Here is a 24027-nt window from a genome sequence, read left to right on the forward strand (position 1 = left end):
TAAAAGCATCTACGTCTTTTAAAATTTTTTTTTTAATATTTATTTGTTTTTGAGAAAAACAGAGAGACAGAGCATGAGTAGGGGGAGGGGCAGAGAGAGAGGGAGACACAGAATTTGAAACAGACTCCAGGCTCTGAGCTGTCAGCATAGAGCCAGATGCGGGGCTCAAACTCACAAACCGTGAGATATGACCTGAGCCGAAGTCTGACGCTTAACCGACTGAGCCACCCAGGCGCCCCGCATCTACATCTTTTAAGAAAACTGTTCAGGGTCTACAATTCATTCATGCAGCTGTAGAATGAAAGCATGCAAAGCATGACCCTTCCCTTAGATCAAAAGACTATCTTTCTAAATTGATTCTGTGTATTTTCACTTCCAAGTTTTCTTGTACAAATGCACATGGTGACGCAACAAGTGTTTATGTGTCTCTGGTTAGCAGAAAAAGAACTCTGCAGAGATAAATGAGGCCAGTTTTATATCAGTGTCATCAATGCTTCTAAAAGAAAATCAGTGGAGTTAATTACAATAATGGTTTGATTTTGTTTTTTCCATCCACTTCATACAGAGTAAAGCTTTTGGAAGTTCATTTTGTTGAAGGTAAAACATCCAAACTCATTACAAATGTGACTATAAATTCAGTGCAATATAAAACGAAAGCACTTTTAGTAAAAATCTTTTAGTTAAAAATTAAATTTTTACTAAATTAAGAAATGTATGGAGTAGAAATACATGTGGAACTGTCAGTGGTGCATATGACTGCACCCAAACAGGCTTTGATATTCTTACCAACTGAAAGAGAAGCTGTAGCTATCAGAATTTCAAATATATTCACACATATCATCACAGCATCTAAACATTATTGTGGAGATTACTTTTTTTCGTGGCTTATCATCATTCAAGTTTTGGAAGCATTTGAACCTTTCGAGAACTACTTAACAAATCATCCTATGTTTTTTTTGTAAACCTGTCCCCTAAGTTGGCATTACATTTTGTTCAAAAGCTGCTGGAAAACTTTTATCAAATTAGTCAACAATGGGAGCTACAAAAACTACCTTCAGCTTCTGTAGCTGTTAGAGGTTGGAATTCACTGAAAAATAAGCCTGAAAACAGGAAGGCACTGATGAACTAAACAGATTAAGAGCTCAAATGTTGCACAAATTAAATTCTAAAATTCCGTAATTATGATTTGGAATATCTCCACCTCCTATTTTTACTTGATTAAATTTATACTCTGTACCAAAATAAAATGAAATTGAAAAGGCTTACAATTCTGGAGCATCTCAGTACTGAAAAACATTCCTAAGAATCATAATAGGAGACAACTCATCTGACAAGTCTTATCTTGTAAAACTTAAGAAATCTGTCAAAGTATTTGTCAAAGAAAGTACTTTGAAAGTACTTTGAAGACAGAAAGCATAGAACTTGTGACCATCAAGGGTGGAAATATTTACGTATGTCAATATTTACACTTCTCCATACTAAAACTAAATACAATTGAGAATATCTGCCATTTATCAGAATTTGCTCTAAGCTTACGGCAGAATTTTCTCTATGACTGTACCTCAGCACTTAGAGAATGTTTTCTCAGTTAAAAACATGATGACCTTCAAAGAAGCCTTAATGCTGATGTCAATAATTTCAAATTTAATAATCATAAAATGGAACTCTAAAGAAGATCACAAACAATTTTATGGCGCAGAAAAAGCATAAAAGACCACAATGAAGAAAGATATATTCTTCGTGGAAGTACTAGAAGTAGTAGTATGAATAAGATGAATAAGTAACTGATTAAAGTGCTGAAGTATTTTCCAAAACTAACTATTCCACTTACACAATTTTTTTAACAGTCACAAGATTGATCAAAAGATTTTCTTTGCCTTAATGTATATACAATGTGTGTATGTTTTAGAAATAACCTTATTTTTAAAACTTTTTGAGTAGAACTATTTCAAGGACCACATATATAATAAAAGCAATTTGTCAGACAATAAAACACAATTCCAAGAAAGTTAGATAATCTCAAGCATATTAGTTTCTCTCATTTTATTCACAGGAAAATTCTGGGTTTGAGGATCAATTCTATGACCACTCTACTTCCTACTTCATTTCCTTCAACCTGCTCATATTCTAAGCATTCTTAGGTGCTCACTGTCCTCAAATATTTTCGACAGTGCTCAACATGTAATACATAAATTTTCAACAAAGGAGACAATGTTCAGATAAAATACGTCACTTTGGTTGATTTCACATCATCCCATTCCTTAACCATTTTTTTCAAATTTTAAGACTGAAAAAGGGTTTGGAAACACATGCATCCCTTCCTGGTCAAAGTGTACTTTGATATTGCTCTCTGATCAAATCAAAACCCTTTGTATTTCCTATCTAGAAAGTAAACCCTGGGGCACCTGGGTAGCTCAGCTGGTTGAATGTCCAAGTCTTGGTTTTGGCTCTGGTCATGATCTCACAGTTCATGGGAATGAGCCCCACACTGGGCTCTGCTGATGGCATGAAGCCTGCTTGGGATTCCTCTCTCTCCCTCTCTCTCCCTGCTGCTCTTCTGCTTGCGTGCTCTCTCTCTTTCTCTCTCACAAAAAAATAAATTTCAAAACAAACAAATAAATAAAAAGCTCTTTCAGAAAGTGAACCCTGCATATCAGTCAAGGCTCTCCCAAAAGTTGCCTCCTCCATGAAGCCTGCCCTGTTTCAACCACAAGAAATCTTCCCCTTCAGATCCCCTGCCACACTTCATCTGAAGCTCTGTGGACTGTTTTCTGTGAACGTTTACCTTCCCTGTTACCATATCAGCCTCCATATCCCTTGCAGCACCAGAGAGCTGACCTGACATAGATCTTGCATCAATGAATAAAGGAGGCCAGAGCCTAGAGAAGGAGGACTCAGTGGGAGCTGAAGAGGAGAAGAGAATATGGATTTCCTTGCTGGATCTGAGGTTGGCTGAGGAAGTCCATGCTGAGGAGGGAGCAGATGAACCTTGCTGGTCACAGAGTCAGAGATGAGACTAACTAAGGGAAATCGAACTGCCAAGGAAGAAGGGCCAATCCCCTCCTGAACGCTGTGAGAAAGCAGGGCTTTCCAGAAAGCACATCTCAACCCTACAGGCAAGAGCGTACAGTTACTCTAAACCCACTGCTGCCTTTCATTTATTTTTCCCTTTTCTCATTTTGCATTGTTTCTAACAGGGGACGTGCCCAATACTTACCATATAATACTAGGAAAGAGTCCAAAATTGTCTACTCCAGAAACTGTCTGTCCTGCAGAGGTTTTTCACTAATATCTCTAATAGGCACAGGTGCCTTTGTTGTCCATCCACCTCAGATCTGCCTTTCTGTGTTCTGAGGTTGCTGAAATCAGAACTCCAGCTGAATGGCTGAACTAATGTTGTGAATCCTAACTGTATTTTCTCATTAATAAACAAGGATGCAGGGGCGCCTGGGTAGCGCAGTCGGTTAAGCGTCCGACTTCAGCCAGGTCACGATCTTGCACTCTGTGAGTTCGAGCCCCGCGTCAGGCTCTGGGCTGATGGCTCAGAGCCTGGAGCCTGTTTCCGATTCTGTGTCTCCCTCTCTCTCTGCCCCTCCCCCGTTCATGCTCTGTCTCTCTCTGTCCCAAAAATAAATAAACGTTGAAAAAAAAATTAAAAAAAAAATAAACAAGGATGCATTTGTAACAAACGAACATGTACATTTTCGTTTCAGAATCATGAGTACCACTAAAGAGCACATTTTTTCTCTCCTAAAATTAGCATATTCTGGAATATAAGTGCATCCTACCTGTTCACTCAGCAGCAAACATATTTCTTGAATTTGTATTTAGTATATGTTAAAAACCTACTACTGATTATTCATATAATGCTAAATTATTATTGACATCATGGAAAGATAACTGGTGCCAAAGCTATAGTCACATTTTCTTGAACAGTTAAATCTTGACCTTATGCCGGTGTAGGGATGATATGGGCAAGAAATTTTGTTGTACATCATATACAACCCGCTCTGGCCTTCTTAAAAACCTCTCTCAAGGGTTACTACAGTTTTCTCTGAAAGATCATGTAATTAAATAAGAAAGTTTTTTCTACGGCATCCTTGAACTACCTTAAAACTATTTGTATACATGGCAATGTTTGTTTAGTTACTGTATGAAAAGCATAGCAAAGAATTTTTTAATCTACTTCTTTTAAAGTAACATTGATTTTTACCTACATACCTTCTTACCTAACCACCAAACATAAAGATAAATCAATAATGGCTTTCCAGTCTCTCTGTTTTACACGAAGAGGTGGATCCAAAATATTAAACTAAAGTTAAATTCGCTGTAGAGGTTTCCTCATAATGTTTTTGAACACATTTCCCTTTTAAAGTAAAATGCTGCTGATACCATTAATCTGACATTTCAACAGCTAAGACCTTTTGAGAGACCACTGGTCTCATTCAGTGGTGCCTGGGGCGTGTTTTCCACAAGGGAGAAGCTTCCCGAGATACACTCCACTGCTCATCAACTGTCCATTTCAATGCTTTCCAAGTATCCTGCAGGAAAGTTTAATTACTTTTTCATTTGATTTTCTCAACACCCAAAGGGTGATTTTCTGGAATGTGATTAAAAAAAAAAAAAAAAAAAAAAAGAAAGCAGCCAAAAATCCTATCAAAATCTGACTTTTTCACATTATACCAGGATCAGTTGTCCTGAAAACAAATCCACTTAGGAGTTTCCAGAGCCGCAGCCCACTAGCAAACAACCTTCAGATTTGCAAACACTATCTACTGAGGGAATCTGACCTCAGCCCCTCAGGAGAGCCAAGAAAAGAACAACTGGTCTCTTAATTGAGTCATCATCTTAACTCACTGGTTCATCAGATTTTAAAAAAAGAAGGCAATCTCAGTGAGCTGTGTATTTACATTTATCTCAGTTTATATTTTTCGTCCCAAACCTTTACTCTTCCCTGGTTTGTAGCTCTGGTTCCCTGTGGTATGAGCTGCCCTCTGCTCTCATGTGCGTGGAAAACATCCCCTCTGGGCAATACAACTGGCCCAAACGCTACTAAATAAAATGGAAATAGATGTCGAATGGTTGCTTTCAATCCAAGTACTAAAGAAGGGGCTTAATAAAATTAAATAAGCAATAAAATTATTATAAAAATTCATATGAGTGGATAAAGAGAATGCACAAAGCTGTAGTAGGTGTTTACCTCCATGGATAGTTTTTGTAGCATTTCCCCAAGACTCATAAAAAAGAGCATTAAAGGGGTGACTGGGTGGCTCAGTCAGTTGAGCGTCCAACTCTTGATTTTGGATCAGATCATGATTTCACAGTTCTTGAGATCAAGCCCTACACCTGGCTCTGTGCTAACAGCACGGAGCCTGCTTGGGATTTTCTCTCTCCCCTCTCAGCCTCTCTCTCTCTCAAAATAAATAAATAAACTTCAAAAAAAAAGAGCATGAAAAATAATTTCAGTGACCAGCTATTGGCCTGGAGGCCCATGACACAGGTGAAAGCCCCCACACCTGGCCAGACTCCCCATGGGCTCATCCAAGCATATGCCCACTCCTACTCTTGACTAGACACCTATTTCTCACATGTATTCATAATAATAAAATTGAATGTTTGTGCTTATCCAAGTATCATCATTTCTACAAAGATACTTTAGAACTATCAGGTCTACTTTGCAGAACTTTCAAAATGAACATGGGAAAAGGAGCTAACTGGAATAAAAATTAAGACTGCAAATAATAATCATAATCATAATCATAATCATAATCATAATCATAATTTCAAAATGACAACAAAACTCCAGCCACCTAAAATTCAGGGATCTGGCACCAAGAAGAATCCAAAGAAGGTTGAAAGCCAAGAAAGAATAAAAAACAGCCTCTACGATACCCCTGCTCAGTACAGGAATAACCTGCATTCAAACAGAGGTTTGAAAACACAATTCTAATCATTTGCTTTGTGAATCTTCAGCAGATGGAGGTACCCAGGAAGGAAGAACTGACAGTCATGAAGTGTCACTGCGTAGCCTGACAGCTAGAAGAGAAAATGTATATAGGAACTCAGAAAGCCACGCTGAACTACTATCTCCGCAAATCCTGGGGATATCACTATACTACAGCCCAGGATGAAACCAGACTTCATGATGATGTCCCTGAGTTAGCAAGGAAATCTTAAATCATTTTCCAGTTATTAAGAGCAATGCATTGTATGTGTCCATGTGTTTACCAAAGACATGTGACAGACTGCTCATTGTACAGTAACAGCCACAAAGCAGAAATTTCCCAAATGGATAAGTAAATCCATTTATTTATGGGATACTCTACACACAGGGATACTCTATAGCAATGGAAATGACAGATGTACAACTCCAAGCTCATGAACGCAATGTGGAGCACAGGAAGGAAGATACGCTGTTTGGGGCCCTGTATGTAAATTAAAACAAAAAACAAAAAACAAAAAAACCCTGGCGGGGCGCCTGGGTGGCTCAGTCGGTTGGGCGTCCGACTTAAGCTCAGGTCATGATTTCACGGTTTGTGGGTTCGAGCCCCATGTCGGGCTCTGTGCTGACAGCTCAGAGCCTGGAGCCTGCTTCGGATTCTGTGTCTCTTTCTCTCTCTGCCCCTCCCCCACTTGTGCTCTGTCTCTCTCTGTCTCTCAAAAATAAATAGATGTTAAAAAAAAAAAAGGCAAAGGATAATGACTGTTCTGGGGCTGAGGACAACAGGGATTGAAAGGGAGCACTGGGGACTTCGGAAAAATTGGTAAAATGTTCAGGTTCTTGATCTGGATGCCGATTACGTGAGCATTCCATCTGGGAAGATCAAGGAAGATTAAGCTCTGTGAACTGTTCTGTATGCGTACGTCTTTGAAGAATACATTCACAAAATACACAATATATTCAGTGAAGTATCAATTACTTATCTTCATGGTAAATTCTGTCAGGAACACTTCACAATTCAGATTTCAGACAACCAGGGCAACCCTGGACGCTTAACGGACTGAGCCACCCAGGTGCTCCTCCCTAACAGAGTTTAAAATGTGCACAAATCACCCAGGGACCCTCTTATAATGCAAGTGCTTCAGCAGGTTCATGGTGGGGCTTCAGAGTCTGCGGTTCTAGAACCACTACCAGGTGCTGCCAGTGCTGCTGGTCTGCACTGCTGAGTAGCAGTGCCTGAGAAAAGGTGTGATTTAAAAGAAGCGTCTGCTGGGGTGCCTGGGTGACTCAGATGGTTAAGCGACCGACTCCTGATTTTTGGCTCAGGGCACAATCTCACAATTTGTGGGTTCAAGCCCCGAATCAGGCTCCATGCCAGCAGCCTGCTCGGGATATTCTCTCTCTCTCAAAATAAATAAACTTTAAAAAAGTAAAAAAAAATAATAACGAAAGCAGTGTCTGTTGAGCTCCTGGGAACTGAAAAATGAGCATGCAACTAGCAGCTTTCTTATGGCTGAATTTTAGGACTTTTATCTGGTGGAACACTTCTGGGATTCCCTATGCCTCTCAAATTGCATCCTTGTTAGGAGCTACCAATTCAGGGACTAAAACTAGTAGTTGGGGACAGTAGAGGAAGAACCTTCCCTACTCTAAGGAACTTCATAATGTTTCTCATTATCTTTGGACTTCGTGGCATAATGACTTTTCCACAGCATCTGCAAGAGGGAAGGAGGGAAAGAAAGGGAAGGATGGAAAGAAAGCGAAGGAGGAGAAGGAAGACATAAGCAGGCAAGCAGATGGTTTGCCCGGGAAAGGGCAACAGTGTGGAATGCTGGCGTGGCTTGATGCAGCCAAGGCTGCTTCAATCCAAAATGCCTCTTCTGTCAGGTGCTTGGTTCAGACTCACGGATACTGTGATGAAGAGTGGGACTGCAGGGTAAGGATGGAGCGATACAGAGGAAGCCCATTTCCCCCCAGGGGGCATTTCAGAGCCATAAACACATGCAGGGCAAGCCTTTTCTTGGCAGATAGAAAAATAACAGGAACCACAGAAAGCTGCCACAGAAATTTGGAATGTTGTTTTGGACTGTTTAGGCATTTGGAAGGGGCGCGGGAGGAATATAACATACGTACCGGGGTTTTTTTCCAGATTCAAGTAAATATCCACAAGTTTTCTGCTATATATTTTATAACCTAGATGCATTTTAAAATGGTCTCTGATCTTTTCAAAACTGATTCCCAAGACATCGGGAATCTCAGAAACTGGGAACATCTGAAAAAGTTTCTTAGTGGCTGTGGTTAATATTATGTGTCAACTTGGTGAGGCTACTGTACTCAAACACTTGGTCATACACGTCTGGATGTTGCTGTGAAGGCATTTTGTAAATGACACTAACATTTAAATCAGTAGGCTCTGAGTAAAGCACATTCCCCTCCATGATGCAGGCAGGCCTCATTCGATTAGCTGAAGACCTTAAGATAAAAGACTGACCTCCCTGGAGGAAGAAGGCATTCTGCCTGTCCCTCTGCCTGCAATGACTCTTCCTGGGGTCTCCAGCCTCCTGGTCTACCTCCGCAGACTCTGGACTTGCCAGCCTACACAATCTAAGAACCAATTCCTTAAAATAAATTCCTTTCTCTCTCTTATACACACACACACACACACACACACACACACACACACACACACACTTTATAGTTTCTGTTTCTCTAGGGAACCCTAAATAATATGGTAGTTTACATCATTGCACTTTGGGGCTAATCACACATAAACAAACATATACCAGCTTCACAGCATATACAAGCTAGCACTGCCTAAAAGAGCTGAATAAGATTATTCAACTTACTCAGTTGAATAAATTGAATTCAATAAGAACTGAATTATTTTTCAGTTGGCAAATACGAACTTTAAGTGTCATTCGATGGAGTAGGTCACTTTTTAAGGGCTCCAAATGCTCAGCTATATCGTAACATTTTAATTGTCACAGGGCTCATTAGGATTGTAATAACCTGTCTGAAAAAGCTTCAGACTTTTGGGGACTGATGGATTTTTATTGGCCTAAAGACAGCTTATTCACTATAATCTATTAGCAGCAAGGCAATGCATTATCCGCTTAGACCAGTACAAAGCCTCTGAATCTGTACACACAGAACCAACCTCCCACTCAGCGCTGGCTTTGTGCCTGGCCCTGCCCCCTCATGAATTTGTACTGAAGACCAGGACTGCTCCACCACAATGTGTGTTCCTATAGCATCAACCAGCTTGTTTCCTAGGTCAACAGGTGAGTGATGCTGAAGTGGAAGCTGTGTTTCCCAGCATATTAAGGCTCTGTGCCCCCAAGTAACAGCCACCAAATGCAAGTCCATTCCCCAAGCTGCAGCGGCAGCTGAGGTAAATACAGGGCCGACACAATGCCCACTCGGCCGGGGGCCTTCCTCTTGGCACAGATGGTCCACATGCTTTGTCCTGGTTCTCTCAGAGCTTTGTGCATTTTGTCCTTGTCCCTATAACTCAGCAGCCACAACCTATATACCTCCTCCATCAAGCTACCTTAATCTTCAAAAAAAAATTAAACTGTAATATCCTATACTTTTGTTTTTTAAAACATGTGCAGGTATTCCTGGGCTGTTGTATTTCCATGTCTATGTCTCTAACATGACTGAGGCTCCTGGGTGGCTCAGTCAGTTAAGCGTCTGACTTCGGCTCAGGTCATGATCTCATGGTTCATGAGTTCAAGCCCCACATTGGGCTCTGTGTTGATAGCTAGGAGCTGGGAGCCTGCTTCAGATTCTGTGTCTCCCTCTCTCTCTGCCCCTCCCCTGCTCACACTCTGTCTCTCTATCTCTCTCTCAAAAATAAATAAACATTAAAATTTTTTTTTAATCTAACATGGCTTTTTTTTTTTATTGTGCTGGTATCTTATTAGAGCTGTTACTGGGTTTTTTTTTCCAGTGTTCTGGTTACAAAGGTGTATAATATTGAGTGGTTGGCCCTATCCTATCCTTCTTCATATGTCCTATGTGTTTGCAGAATATTATGTCTTTCTGGAATGCATACACCATGGTAGAGCAGAATGCCGGTACTGTAATTCATTCATTAACATCCCCAAGCTAACCATTTCTGCCAGACTGTGAAGTACATGCTGTGCCATGGATCCCCAAGGAGGAAAAGAAAAAATATTTTGCATCACAAACACCAACACTGGTTTATAGCATTTCAGTCAGAAAGCATGACATATGAACATCCTAAAACATGGATTTTCAAAGCAAATGTCGATGGACTCTCCCAGAATTCTTCCACCCCAGCCCAGAGCAGACTATAACTCTGTTCTACGGAAGCAAGAATTACGAAGTGATCGTGTCACGTCAAGGGATGAAATGGCACAGCCGCCATGCCCCGTAGATGAGCCACAAGTCAGTGGATGTGCCACTAGCTCCCGTGAGCCCTTTCACCTCTGCCAGCAGGTGATACTCTCACCACTGCATTCGGATTTCAAAATGAATAACTCATTTGCACATGTTTGCTTTATATCCAGACATTTAAAAAATATTCCTGGTCAAAAATATTATGACAAAATGGCCACCTGAACATGCTCCATAATTTTATAATTGTAAATAATCACAATGGGGTATTGTGGTTGAACATTCTCATAAAATGTCCCAAAACTATTTAAAAAAAAATTGAAATTGAATAGTGACTGCCCTTGGTGTATGTGTGTGGTGAGAGAGTGCTCTTAGAATGTGTCATTACCTCAAGTGTTTCCGCCTGCTTGCCTAAAAACAGCCAGTATGAGTACATTCAAGGGGCAAAGCTTCACAGACCCTGTATTTGGGATGGCTCAGAAACAAATGACACAAACAGAAATCAAGGCACAGAGCTTTGATAACTCTTCAAATTTCTTATCTGTCTGAAAAAAATTCATATTTCTTTAACTTTTTTTATCATGGTAAGAAACATACATGAAATCTACCTTCTTAACAAAATTTTAAGTGGACAGTCCTGTACTGCACATTATTGTAGAGCAAATCTCCAGAATGATTTCATCTTGAATGACTGACAGGCTATACCCATCAAACAGGAACTCTCCATTGTCGCTCCCCCCACCCCCCCACCCCCCCCCCCCCGCCCCTACAACCACCATTCTACTTTCTCCTTCCAGGAGTCTACTTAAGATACTTAAGATATAAGTGGAATCATGCAGTCTTTGTCCTTCTGTGACTAGCTTGTTTCACTTAGTGTAATTCCTTAAGGTTCATGTACGGTGTCCCACACTGTGGGAATTCCTTATTTTTTTTAAAGCTAAATGATATTCCATTGTATTATATACATATTCTTCATCCATTCGTCTGTCAGTGGACACTTAGATTATTTCCACCTCTTGGCTATTGTGAATAATGCTACAATGATTGTGAGAGTGCAGATATCTCTTTAAGATCCTCATTTTAATCAATTCTCTTGTATACATACCCAGAAGTGTATACATACCCAGAAGCTGGATCATATGCTAGTTCTGGGTTTTTTTTTTAATGTTTATTTATTTATTTTGAGAGAGAGGATGAGTGTGCTTGCGTGTTGGGGAGGGACAGAAAGGGGGAGAGAGAGAGAGACAGAGAAAAAGAAAAAGAAAGAGAGAGAATCCCAGTGCTGTCAGCACAGAGCCCGACATGGGGCTTGATCTCATAACCATGAGATCATGACCTGAGCGGAAATCAAGAGTTGGACATTTAACTAACTGGGCCAACCAGGCACCCCATATGGTAGTTCTATTTTTAATTTTTTGAGAAACCTCCATGTTATTTTCCATAGTGGCTACACCATTTTATATTCCCACCAACAGTGTACCAGGGTTCCATTTCTCCACATCCTCACTAGGATTTGTTACTTTCTGGTTTTTTGATAATAGCCATCCTAACAGCTGTGAGACGGTATTGCATTGTGGTTTTGATTTGCATTTCCCTGATGATTAGTATTGTTGAGCATCTTTTCATCTGTGAAAAATTTTCTGTCTGAAGGACAAAGTATTCCAACAGTAAAAGATAATACCACTGCAGTACCTCTTATACCCAAATTCCTTTATTTTTAATCAGAAGTCATTCCATTCTGATTGACTTTGTTACAAGTCTTAAAAATTAAGATATGCTTAAAAACTGTGACATGCCTTAAATGTTGTTCTAGCTTCAAATGAAGAGAAAGACATTAGGGTAAAAGGGGTTCTGGACATCCCAATGCATTCAGAACTCAGCTCTCCTCCCCCAAGGACGCACCTATCAGGGCAGCAAAACCTGGAGGCAGAAAATATCGTACAAGCAACATCTGTTAAGCCTGAACAAGGTGACTCCGAAAAGTACAACAATATCCAGGAGAAAAAAAAACAGTGGTAGAGAGAGAGACTCTCTTTGGGTCAAAAAATACTACCCACAAACTTGGGAAGTGGAAGCAGCAGCCCAAGTCCTAATTTAGGGTACCGTGCAATCACATGCTCACATCAACATGGATTCTCAAAGCAAAACTATGCCTGACACTTGAATTTACCAGGGTACCTTCTCAGGTAGGAAACAAAGGATGTGCAAACTAGAAATGGTAGCTTTCCCAACTCTGTGCTTTGACCATCAGAGTATGAAAAATTGGAATTCCCACTTCAAATCTGAATTTTTCACCATCTTTTATAAGCTGGTATCATTCACAGCACTGAGCCTACATCCAGCATGACAGTTCAGAGAGGCTGGTTTTGGGCCCGGACTCTTCTCCACCAGCTCAGTGTTACTCATCTGGCCCCAGACCCCTGAGTTTGTGACCCCCACCTCCATGACATCAGTCACGACCCACAGGATGGTAAGAGAAGGGAACCTGGAGGTCATCTGACAGGTGCCTAGAGTCCCTCAATGGAACTGTAACACCATCATAGGAGCTAGAAGGATACGACTTCTGTATCGAAGACAGGAAGAAACTCTGAATTTTAGTTTACCTGTTTGATTTCTGACCACCAGTAAGAGCTGAACTCAGACCATCCACCCATGATTCTTCCCATTCTATAACCTCACTGATGCTATCACCTCTGGATAGAGACAAACTGGCCAAGAAACTCTGATTTCTAACAGGATACTATTTAAAAAAATTTTTTTAATGTTTATTTATTTTTGAGAGAGACAGAGACAGAGCTTGAGCAGGGGAGGGGCAGAGAAAGAGGGAGACACAGAATCGGAACCAGGCTGCAGGCTCTGAGCTGTCCGCACAGAGCCTGACGCGGGGCTCGAACCCATGGACCGTGAGATTATGACCTGAGCCAAAGTTGGACGCCCAACTGACTGAGCCACCCAGGCGCCCCTGACAGGGTACTATTTTAAAACACCCTGGGGCGCCTGGGTGGCACAGTCGGTTAAGCGTCCGACTTCAGCCAGGTCATGATCTCGCGGTCCGTGAGTTCGAGCCCCGCGTCGGGCTCTGGGCTGATGGCTCAGAGCCTGGAGCCTGTTTCCGATTCTGTGTCTCCCTCTCTCTCTGCCCCTCCCCCGTTCATGCTCTGTCTCTCTCTGTCCCAAAAATAAATAAACGTTGAAAAAAAAAATTAAAAAAAAAAAAATAAAACACCCAGTATCTAGCCCAGTCCCAGGCACATGTGGATATAAAAACATGTTATAGGAAGGAAGGAAGGATGGGTGGAAGGAAGGAAGGAGAAGGGAGGGAGGAAGGATGGACAGAGAAAAAGGTAAGTTTCTTCTGTTGGATTAAATGACAAGATTGGGAACCATTCAAGATGAACTTCTTCAACAGTATTATGCCCTCAAGTTAGAAGATGGACAAGACTGGGGTGCCTGGGTGGCTTAGTCGGTTAAGCATCTGACAGGCTCAGGTCATGATCTCACAGTTTGTGAGTTCAAGCCCCACGTCAGGCTCTTTGCTGACAGCTCAGAGCCTGGAGCCTGCTTCAGATTCTGTGTCTCCCTCTCTCTCTGCCCCTCCCCCACTTGCAGTCTCTCTCTCTCTCTCTCTCTCTCTCTCTCTCTCTCTCTCTCAAAAATAAATAAACATTTAAAAAAATTTAAAAAAGAGAGATAGACAAGATTGATAAGCAATGATAAATAAACTAACATTTCCAATCCTACATTGTTCTTGAGAATTTCAAGTCTTTTTTTTTTTATTTCTTCAACGTTTTTTTTGTTTTTGTTTTTTTTTTGGGGGGGACAGAGAGAGACAGAGCATGAACGGGGGAGGGGCAGAGAGAGAGGGAGACACAGAATCGGAAACAGGCTCCAGGCTCTGAGCCATCAGCCCAGAGCCCGACGCGGGGCTCGAACTCACGGACCACGAGATCGTGACCTGGCTGAAGTCGGACGCTTAACCGACTGCGCCACCCAGGCGCCCCTCAAGTCTTTTTTAGAACAGTGTATCTCACACTTGATTACATGCAGACCTTACTTAAAAATATCTCCTATGAGTTCCAGGGTTGACATAAATATTGTTTTTACCATGTTGCTTAACCAGGAACAAACATAAACCATATATAAACTTCCTATACTTATAGCTCCAAAACACTTAGAAGACCAACATGCATTTACAAAATCAATGAAGTCAGAATTAGCAACATTCATCTAACCTGACAGGGGATACACTTCCGTCTGAAACTAAATCACCGTAGCCAACATCAATATGGTAGCAGAGCTTGCACGTGGCTCTTTGGAGCACATTGACACAACCAAAACCCCACTCTCCCATCACTTTCTACAGAGACCACAGACAATCCAACAGTTTGGACAGTTCATGAGTGAACTGTCATGCTGGATGTAGACTCAGTGCTGTGAGTGATGCCAGCTTATAAAAGATGGTGAAAAATTCAGATTTGAAGTGGAAATTCCAATTTTTCATACTCTGAAGGTCAAACCACAGAGTTGGGAAAGCTACCATTTCTAGTGTGCGCATCCTTTGTTTCCTACCTGAGAAGGTACCCTGGTAAATTCAAGTGTCAGGCATAGTTTTGCTTTGTGTTGTCAGCCACTTGACATGAACATATCACCATGCACTGTTCTGCCTATGAATGCAGTGCTGGGGATGCCACACAATCTTAACCACAAAGACAGGCTTTGAAACAGAGCGGCCAAATCTCTGACGTAGGAGTCATCCAGGTGATTCCAAACGTGTGCAAATCAGTTTGTGTTATATTTCATCGAAATGAAAACAAAAACATTTAGGATTCTAAGACTCCCAGGTACACATGGAAAGACCTCAAAGGGTCTGATTTCAGAAACACTCTTGACATGAAATGTCCACAGCATAGGGTATGTGCCAAGAGGTATTTTTTCAGATTATACCTCATCCCAGGTCCTTCAGGTATCAGAAACTCCTATGTATTTAAGGTGGGACAATAAGCTCTTTGAAGGTCAGGGTCAAGTCTACAAAGTCTCTCTAGTGTGCCTAGGACACTGGGAGGCACACTGAGTGAATGAGAGAAAGAATTACAGAAACATGTTTGAGTTACTGCATCTGTCTATCTTTTTATAAGACATACAAACTAAGTCCTTAAAGGTCACAATTCACTCTTCTCCTTTTATAACTGCTCTGACAAAAGTAATTATAATTTGGAAAATCCTGGATATTTACAAGTTGAAGCAATGGAATTTTTTTGAGGAACTAACTCCAAGAAAATCATGTGTCATACATATATTCCCCCGTTACAACTTCCCTGTAGAAAGCAGTGTTTACTTTCCATTTTACAACCTGATAGAAGACTAATGTCATCAAACAGAAGCAGCCTGAATGCCCACGATAAAGAATCTCTTCCTGCTTCTTCCTTCCAACTACACACTGCAGTCAGGAGCTGCCTCAGCTTTAACAAGTTACACATGAACCAAGAATGTGTACTGCATACACCATCTTAGGAGGAAAAACCCAGGCATTTGAACGCCCATGGTGCTCCGATCTCTCCCATCACCTACAGGGTCCCGTTTCTGCTGTCAGCCTCCAAATCTCCATTCAAGGCAGATCAGTGCAATGGCGCTACTTCCATTTTTCAAGTGAAATAATTGTGTAACCCGGGTGGAAATGAAGAAACAGGTAAAGATTTCTTTTTTTTTTCTTTTTTATTTTTGAGAGAGAGAGAGAGAGAGAGAGAGAGAGAGAAAGTGCATGCAGGGGAGGGGCAAAGTGGAGGTGACAGAGGATGTGAAGTGGGCTCCACATGAACAGCAGAGCCTGATGCAGGGCTCCAACTCACAAACCGTGAGATCATGACCTGAGCCAAAGTCGGACACTTAACTGACTGAGCCACCCAGGTGCCCCCAGAAACAGGTAAAGATATCTATATGTACAGTGATAGGAGTAGTATGACCCTGAATCTGAACAGTGATTTGGGAGAGGAGTAAATCAAAATTTCAGGTTAAAAGCCAAGCTAAGAGAACAGTCTATGGTTCTTGGAGTGCAGTCTTCCCAAGGACACCCCAGTTTAAGCCTTTTTCTTTATGCCCACCTCATAAGGGCGGGATAAATCATCTCTTATCAAAACCTGAGAATAAAGACCTGAACAATCAGTGAGATCTCACAATCTGAGCAGGCCACTAACCACATGGCCAGAACAGATAGTCTTCCAAGGACAGGAAGGCCAGAATACATTTCTGGGGCCAGGAGACCTAAATGAAACTATCACCTTGAGATGAAATTCAACTATCAAAACCAGAAGGGACCATCATCAAGTAGAGTCCATAAAAGCCAAGCCACCGGCAGACCCCTACAAAGCCCAGGAGCAAGTCTTGGAAGGTTCGAGGCTGAGCTGCGGTTTTCTTAACAGACACATTTCTCCCGCTCAGCAGCAGGGAAATGACACACTGAATTACAACAGAAGATGTACTGAAGAGGAGAAAACAAAAAGCAAAAGACCAGCAACAGTTAGAAAATAAATATACATATAAACACCCCACTTCTGAACCCAGAAAAGGCAGAGAATTCTGGAAAGCCTGTGGCTACTACACTGATAGATCCCAAAGCCAGCCCCAGAAGTAAATATCAGACACAGGCAAAATCACCCTTAATCCTTTTCCAGGACTGGGATCCAACCCACTGTCATGTCTCAAGGCTAGAACAAATCTTTATCTCCCCGGATGAGCACCAGATATATTCCTGGCCACATGAGTAGAAAACATATACTTATCTACAAACACACAGTCCAAAGCACCAAGATACCCACATTTTGGAGACACTCAAGAGCTAAAATTAGATTGAGCAAAGCTGATTTGCCTCTTCCGTCTCAAGGTGGCTCATGGCCTCTTCAGTGGAAAGAGAGGGGAAACTGAGGCACTATCCAATCTGTCCATCTATCTATTGATCTCTTTCCTCTCCCCTCACCTGTACCCTCTCTTGCTCCAAGTCTCCAGCCCTCTTTCTGAGTTTTTCTTTCTCTGCCTTTATCTCTCTTCTGCCTCCCCATCTTGTGATCTTGTACCAGACCATGGAAAGGAAGGGGCTGCATGAAACAACCATGCTATTTTAAAAGAAGACAACCACGGAGAGCCTGGGTGGCTCAGTCCATTAGGCATCTGACTTCAGCTCAGGTCATGATCTCACGGTTTATGAGTTTGAGCCCTGTATCAGGCTCTGTGCTGACAGCTTAGAGCCTGGAGCCTGCCTCAGGTTCTGTATCTCCCTCTCTCGGCCCCTCCCCAGCTGTGCGTGCGTGCTCTCTCTCAAAAATAAATAAATAAATAAATAAATAAATAAATAAATAAATAAATAAATAAATATAAATAAATAAATAAATAAATAAATAAATAAATAAATAAATAAATGCAACCAGACTGGAAAGGGCTAACGTGGAACCCAAGAAGGGGAAATGTAAAAGAAACCCTGAGCAGTAGGGAAACTATACTTCAGCCTACTTGTAGCTACATGTTTTAAAAATGTCCTGCTTAAATGGGATTGGTGTTCAGCCATGGATCTTTCTCTCGATTTCCATAATCATCCCTACAATTATATGGAGATGCTAAAGTACACTGTTTTTGACACCCCATACACAACTCACAGGTCGGTAGTTTCAGTTCTTCTCAATTAAATTTATTCTTTCTAAATTGTCAATATAAAAGTCTCCCCTTCAACACCGTGTGTGTACAAAGGTCACAAACCATAAGAAACCACACAGGACTGATTTGGGTGCCTGAACAAATGGCATCCTTGTCCTGCCTAGTGGGTCACCAATCACACTAACACCTGTTACCTTACAAGCACCACCTTGGGTCTGTCCCTAATCTGGCCATTGTAGTACCTGTGCCCATGCACAAATCCATTGTGGTTTTGGTGGCAGCTGGATCCTCATGTTTCTGTTTGTGAAAACATGGGGCTCAAAACTGATTTATCAAAGTGAAATCAAATCACAACACAATTCGCAGCAAATGGAGTTAAGGAAGCTCTGAAAAGCTTCAGCTCCAACTAGAGGAAAGAGTTCTGCCATCCCCCCACCCCTGGTCAAATGCTCAATGCACCCACAGGCACATGCATGTAGACACACACACACACACACACACACACACACACACCCTATTTCTCTCTTTCTTTGCTGATCTTAGAACACCATAAACAGCTCACACCAGAGTATTAAAAAAAAAAAAAAAAGGAAGGAATCAACAAAACAAATGAAGAAAGTGCACATAACATGAACTAACTGCATTCTCAATATATGAACCAAGGAATCAAAGAACAGAGGTTTATTCCATTCGTTTTTGCAAACATTTAGTGAGCACATTTATTACGTACTAGGTACAAAACTCTCTTTCATAACACACCTGGCACAAGAAATTGGCCAGGCTAGGTTATTACAAGCCTGTTCTCTATCTCTCACCCAACCTTCTCTTCCCGCTTCGTGGAGTTTTCTTGGCCCTGTACAATCTTCCCTTACTGAATTCTCTTATATAACCACATGGCCATGCCCATTCTGGTTTCACCTGCTGGCTGACCTAATTCTAGGAATTCTAGGAATTCCTAATTCTAGGAAGTGGTGATGGCCATCCTGACCCTGAAGACCATTTACACCTGCCCAGTTCAGGTTAACAGGTCACTTGACTACTCTGGACAGTCCCCTTTAATCTGCTAAGTAATTTGTGAGTGTGCTGACACACATCCCAGAGACCATTTTCATCCTTTCAGACAGTGCAACATTATTTCTTCTCTAAGATCACAATTACTGACGACTGGGGAGTTTAACCCAAACTTGCTTAATATTTTACACTAGGAGCTTGAATGGTCTTACAAATGGGAAACTCTGTCAACACTACTACATTGTACCTTTAAAGGAGCCCAACATTCTTACATCTATATGTGTTCTTCTCAAACTAGGCATGAAAACCCCTTGGATAAGCATGGGATAAAGCCACCAGGCAAAATGGCACATCCTCCTACAGAAACAATGTTCCCACTGGAGGAAAATATAGTATTTTATATTAAAATAAGCCCTAATGTATTATGGGGAAAAATGAACAAATACATGACCTTTTTTATTGTTTCTTTATTTTTGAGAGAGAAAGAGAAAGCACGTGCAGCCACTAACTGGGGACAGGGACAGAGAGGGGGAGAGACAGAAACAACTCCACACTCAGTGCAGAGCCCAATGACGGGCTTGATCCCATGATCCTGGGACCATGACCTGAGCCAAAATCAAGAGTCAGATGCTCTGACCACCCAGGCACCACCCAGGCGCCCCCATGACTTTTTAAAAATAAAAACTCAAGACTTCAAAGAAAGCTCCCGGTTATAGTAGTCCGTTGGACTGTCCTCTATGTATGGAATTTCTTGCAAAAAAACCCTCTCACCTTTAAATGTTCTTTCATGAATTTTTTGAGAAATGTTTCACCTGCACTATAAATTTCCTGAAGTCATGAACTACATTCCATACTTCTCTTTGTCCCCAGGGACCTAGGACAGTACCTAAGACAGTGCCTGGCACAAAATAAGCACTCAATAATGTTTGCAGAATTAATTTGGCTGAAATAATGCTGATGGCATTATCAATAACAAAAGAGTGTTATCACATTTGGATTAGAGGAACGGAAGGTGAACAGCTGTATGAGGAAAGTGAAATGGAAGCAATTCAATTTACCAAAAACAGTTAATGGCTGCCATGGTAACAATCAGATGCAGCAGCTCAGTTTAGTTCTTTTCCACTTGAACAAGTACAGGAAGACAAATATTGTACTTGTTAATCTCCAATCAGAAGGGGGTGGGGCTTAAAACAAGTCTACTGGTGACCCTGGTGCCCATAAAATTTAATAACCTTTGAAGAGTTTGGAAATGATAATAACAATATCACCAATATTAAATCCTGGTTTGTATACTGATTCTAAGAAGATCATTCTAAATCACTTAATGGTTAAGTGTCATATATTTGCTGCTGAGAGTTCACAACTGTGAAAAGTAGATCCGCGTGTGGATAGAAAGCATGGCATGGGTTCACCTTTCCTTATTCCTAAAGTTGTTACTTTTCATTAGGCAGACCTAAACCAAGTTACAGATAAGAGATAACACAAAGAATACTGTTTATAGCAATGTTTACATTTTTCTACTTTCCTGGTAGAGCCACTGCATTTTAACTCATTTGTAAATAACAGAAAAATGGGTATCACACCCACTTTCTCTACACATCTGTCTCATACTGCACTGAGTCACTCTCCATGCCTCACTTTCCAAACTGGAGGGAGGAGCTGGGCAGAGGAGGAAGTGGAACCCAGGTCTCCAGGTCTGCAGGTCCACGCTGTGAATGAGTGAGCCAGACCACTGTCCCCTCCCAGGGCTACTTGCTTCTCTGAGTCTTCAGTCTAAGATATGTGAATTGTCAGCCAGAATGACACCTTTCAGTTATTAATAATGACAGTCAGAGCTCCATAAGCTTTCAACCAAAAATCCAAACAGAGAGCAGAAATACACTTTTTACAGCATTCACGTGTTTGTAGTGCCAGAGGAAGAAGTGAAACTGGCAGCTCAAGACATACCATGGCAGGAAAGCAGGGACACATGCAAATTACTCTTGCATAAAACCTGAGTATCTTTCTTTCCCTGCCCTGCCCCTGCAGGCATTCCCTTAACCCCTAAGAAGTAAGTTAGTAACTTGATATTATTTCTGTCGGAGCCATAGGAGTAGAGAATTAATTGTATGATTTTACCATTTGATTCCATTGTATAAAACCAGTTTTTCAGTTCAACAATATCTAGGATCAAATCCCTGCTCTTTTATTAACTAGTCAAGTCCCTTAATGTCTTACAGGTCTAAATTTCTGAGTCTTTAAGTTTCTCCAACAATCAGAAATAAGAAAACCCACTTCCCAGGGTTGTTGCAACAATTAAATGAACGAACTCTGTAAAATGCCTAGAACACAGTACGCATCAATGAATATGCGAATCCAGGAATATAAATGCCCAACATGTTTGATCTTCTATGTAGTTGTAAGAAAACAACAAATACAAAAACTACTTGTAGAGTATGCCGATCGCAGCGACGCTCCGGGGTGCAGCCTGGAGGCCTTGGTAAAAAGTGCGATTAAATGTAGGGAGCGCTCCCAAACCCTTGCCTGGGAAGAAACTCTAGACCCTGCGGAATTCACTGTGACCCAGGTAATTAACAAAGTGCCCTGTGCAGGACTCAGAAATGAGCAAGCAAAACTTTCTCCCCAAACCCGAACTCTGAACGCACTCCCGTTCTTCAACTCTAGGGGGTCTCGACTTGAAAAAGTTAGAGTCCGTGGACCCGGAATACAGGAAACACCATCCTCACCTTCGGCCCTCCAACCCACACACGCACCTGGGGATGAACTTGGCCTCTTCCCCGAGTCGCGCCTGGAAGTCCTGCCAAGCCTGGACCGGGCTCGCGCGACCCCAGGGTGCTGCCAGCGTCTCCGCAGCGTCCTCGTCGCCCTCGTCCTCCTCGCCGTCCTCGCGGTCGGGCTCCACCTGGCCCGCGGTGGACGCGGGCTCCCGAGGCCCCCAGCCCCGGTGCCGCCCCCCGCGGCGGGCCCCGCGGAAGCCGCGCGCGAATTCCTGGAAGGTGATGGCGCCGTCCCGGTCGGCGTCTAGACGCTGGAACACGGCCTCGGCGTCTGCCGGCCGCACGCGCAGCTCCGCGCACAGCGCGCCGAACTCCTCGCGCTCTAGGCGCCCCGAGCGGTTCGCGTCGCAGGCAGCGAAGACGGAGCGCAAGCGGGCCAGCTCCTCCTGGTCCCCGTCCGCTTCCATCCCGCCTGGCGGGGACAGCCCAGACAGCTCCGGGGCGCGACGGGGCGCGCTGCCCGCCGGGGCTGAGGTGACGGCAGGAACTCCGGGGCCACCTGCTGTCGCCGGGAACCGCGGAGAGCCGGGCTCGTCCGGCTGGTTCGGCCACTTGCAGGAATGTCCGGACGGGGCGAGGCTCCTGGGCGGGCTGGGGGCGGCGCGCTTCGACGCTGGTCCCACGCGCTGCCCCTACCGGCCCAGGAGCAGTGTTAAGTGCGCCCCCCCGACTCCGCGCACCGCGCAGCCCCGTCCGCCCGCAACTGAGCGCCGGGGACCGGCGGCCTTCACTTTCCGGGCCGGCCGGCTCCGCCCAGCCAGGTAGGAGGAGCGCACGGCTCCGGTTCCCACGCCTCCGGAACCCGCTCTGCTTTCCGCGCCGAGCTCCAGTCGGGGGCACCTGGGTTGGGGGGCTCTTGGGTTTAGGGGCCCGGCCGGAACCCTGGCACTAGAGTCCCCAGGCCCTTCCGCGTAAACACTGCTCAGGAAAGCCAAGAGCTGGCAGAGGTGTGCAAAGCTAACCGGACAAAAAGAGAAAACGAAGATAGGTGTAGGATTCCAAGTTGGTGAACGTTATGTGTATTTTTATTCTCTTGTAATTCCGGAAAATTGGTAAACTTCTGCATATACAAGTTTTTTGACAAAGTAAACTAGACGATTTACAGAAGACCCCGTTCTCTGTTTTTACCGGCTTTCCTTAACCCAGGTCCTTCCAACATTAAGGTACAACTGGTTAATACACACTAGAAATCACATAGATCTTCCAGATACCCACATCCAAGTAATTTTTTCTCAGTCCTTGTTTCCTCAACCTGAGAAAAAAGTAAAAACTGGGGCGTCTAGATGGCTCAGTCGGTTATGCATCCAACTTCTGCTCAAGTCCTTATCTCACCCTCAGTGAGTTCAAGCCTGTGTGGGGCTCAGTGCTGATAGCTCAGAGCCTGGAGCCTGCTTCAGATCCTGTGACCCCCCCCCCCCCCCGCCCCGGCCCGTCCCTCCCCTGCTAATGCTCTCTTTCTCTCTCTCTCAAAAAAAAAAAAAAAAAAAAAAAAAAAAAAAGATTTAATAACCCAAATACTTTGGCAGGCAGCAGCATTTAAACAAAGACTGGGGTTGCTTTTTTCCTTTTTTTAAACAAATCTTATGGGAACTCTATATCCAAATGCATGTTACCCTTTGATCTTAAACACTTATTTCAACAATACTATTGTTTCTTTAATATTGACTGTTTAATGGGTACAAGATCTTTAAAATTCTGTCATTTTGATTTTTTTTAAAAATCTTGTCCTGTTTCCAAGAGACCCTCACTGTCTTATATGACTTATGCATATGTTCCCTTTGGTGATTCTAATAGCCTGTGAAAATGCATTTTGGTTATTCCTACTTTACTTACTTTGTCCATTCCCTCCATGCTTTACACGTTCTTTTATTTACTGCCAGTTCTTTTAGTTATGAGTCTGTATTTCCATTTTATCTCATTATGGATTTTCTTTATTGCTTATTACTTTGATTTTTTTATATGATTAAAATAAAGTAGGGGATTTGACTGACATTCCCTCAGGCTGGTGTTCTTAAACATAAAGCTAAGCGCTAACCCTCTGAGAAACTGTTAATTCTTGAATAGTACAATAAACAGGGTCAACACTCAGCATCTATCAAGCCGTAAATACCACTGATAATCGCCATCTGTAAATTCAACTGGTAAATTATGAGAGGCATTCTATTAGAGGCCCCGGTCTTAGCAATCTAATTGCTAAGTGAATAGAGTTCCATACAAGTGGACAGCTAATACATTGAAATGAATTTTATCATCAGTGCAATATAAATTGTTATTGATTTTGAGTTTATGTGCTTT

General features: G+C 42.5%; 1 protein-coding gene across 2 annotated transcripts in view; it reads right to left on the reverse strand.

Annotated features, from left to right (window-relative positions):
- RASEF (RAS and EF-hand domain containing) overlaps nt 1-22432 on the reverse strand; it is an 80189-nt gene extending 57757 nt beyond the window's left edge. Inside the window, exon 1 of one of the 2 annotated variants that reach the window (XM_043565263.1) lies at nt 21709-22432. In XM_043565263.1, the coding sequence (XP_043421198.1) occupies nt 21709-22139 (431 nt within the window). In that variant the 5' untranslated portion in view covers nt 22140-22432. The remainder of the gene's footprint in view (nt 1-21708) is intronic. The other variant, XM_043565262.1, reaches the window with a different exon arrangement.
- Between the last annotated feature and the right edge of the window lie 1595 nt (nt 22433-24027).

This window comes from Prionailurus bengalensis, chromosome D4 (assembly GCF_016509475.1).
Source record: "Prionailurus bengalensis isolate Pbe53 chromosome D4, Fcat_Pben_1.1_paternal_pri, whole genome shotgun sequence".
Taxonomy (NCBI): domain Eukaryota; kingdom Metazoa; phylum Chordata; class Mammalia; order Carnivora; family Felidae; genus Prionailurus; species Prionailurus bengalensis.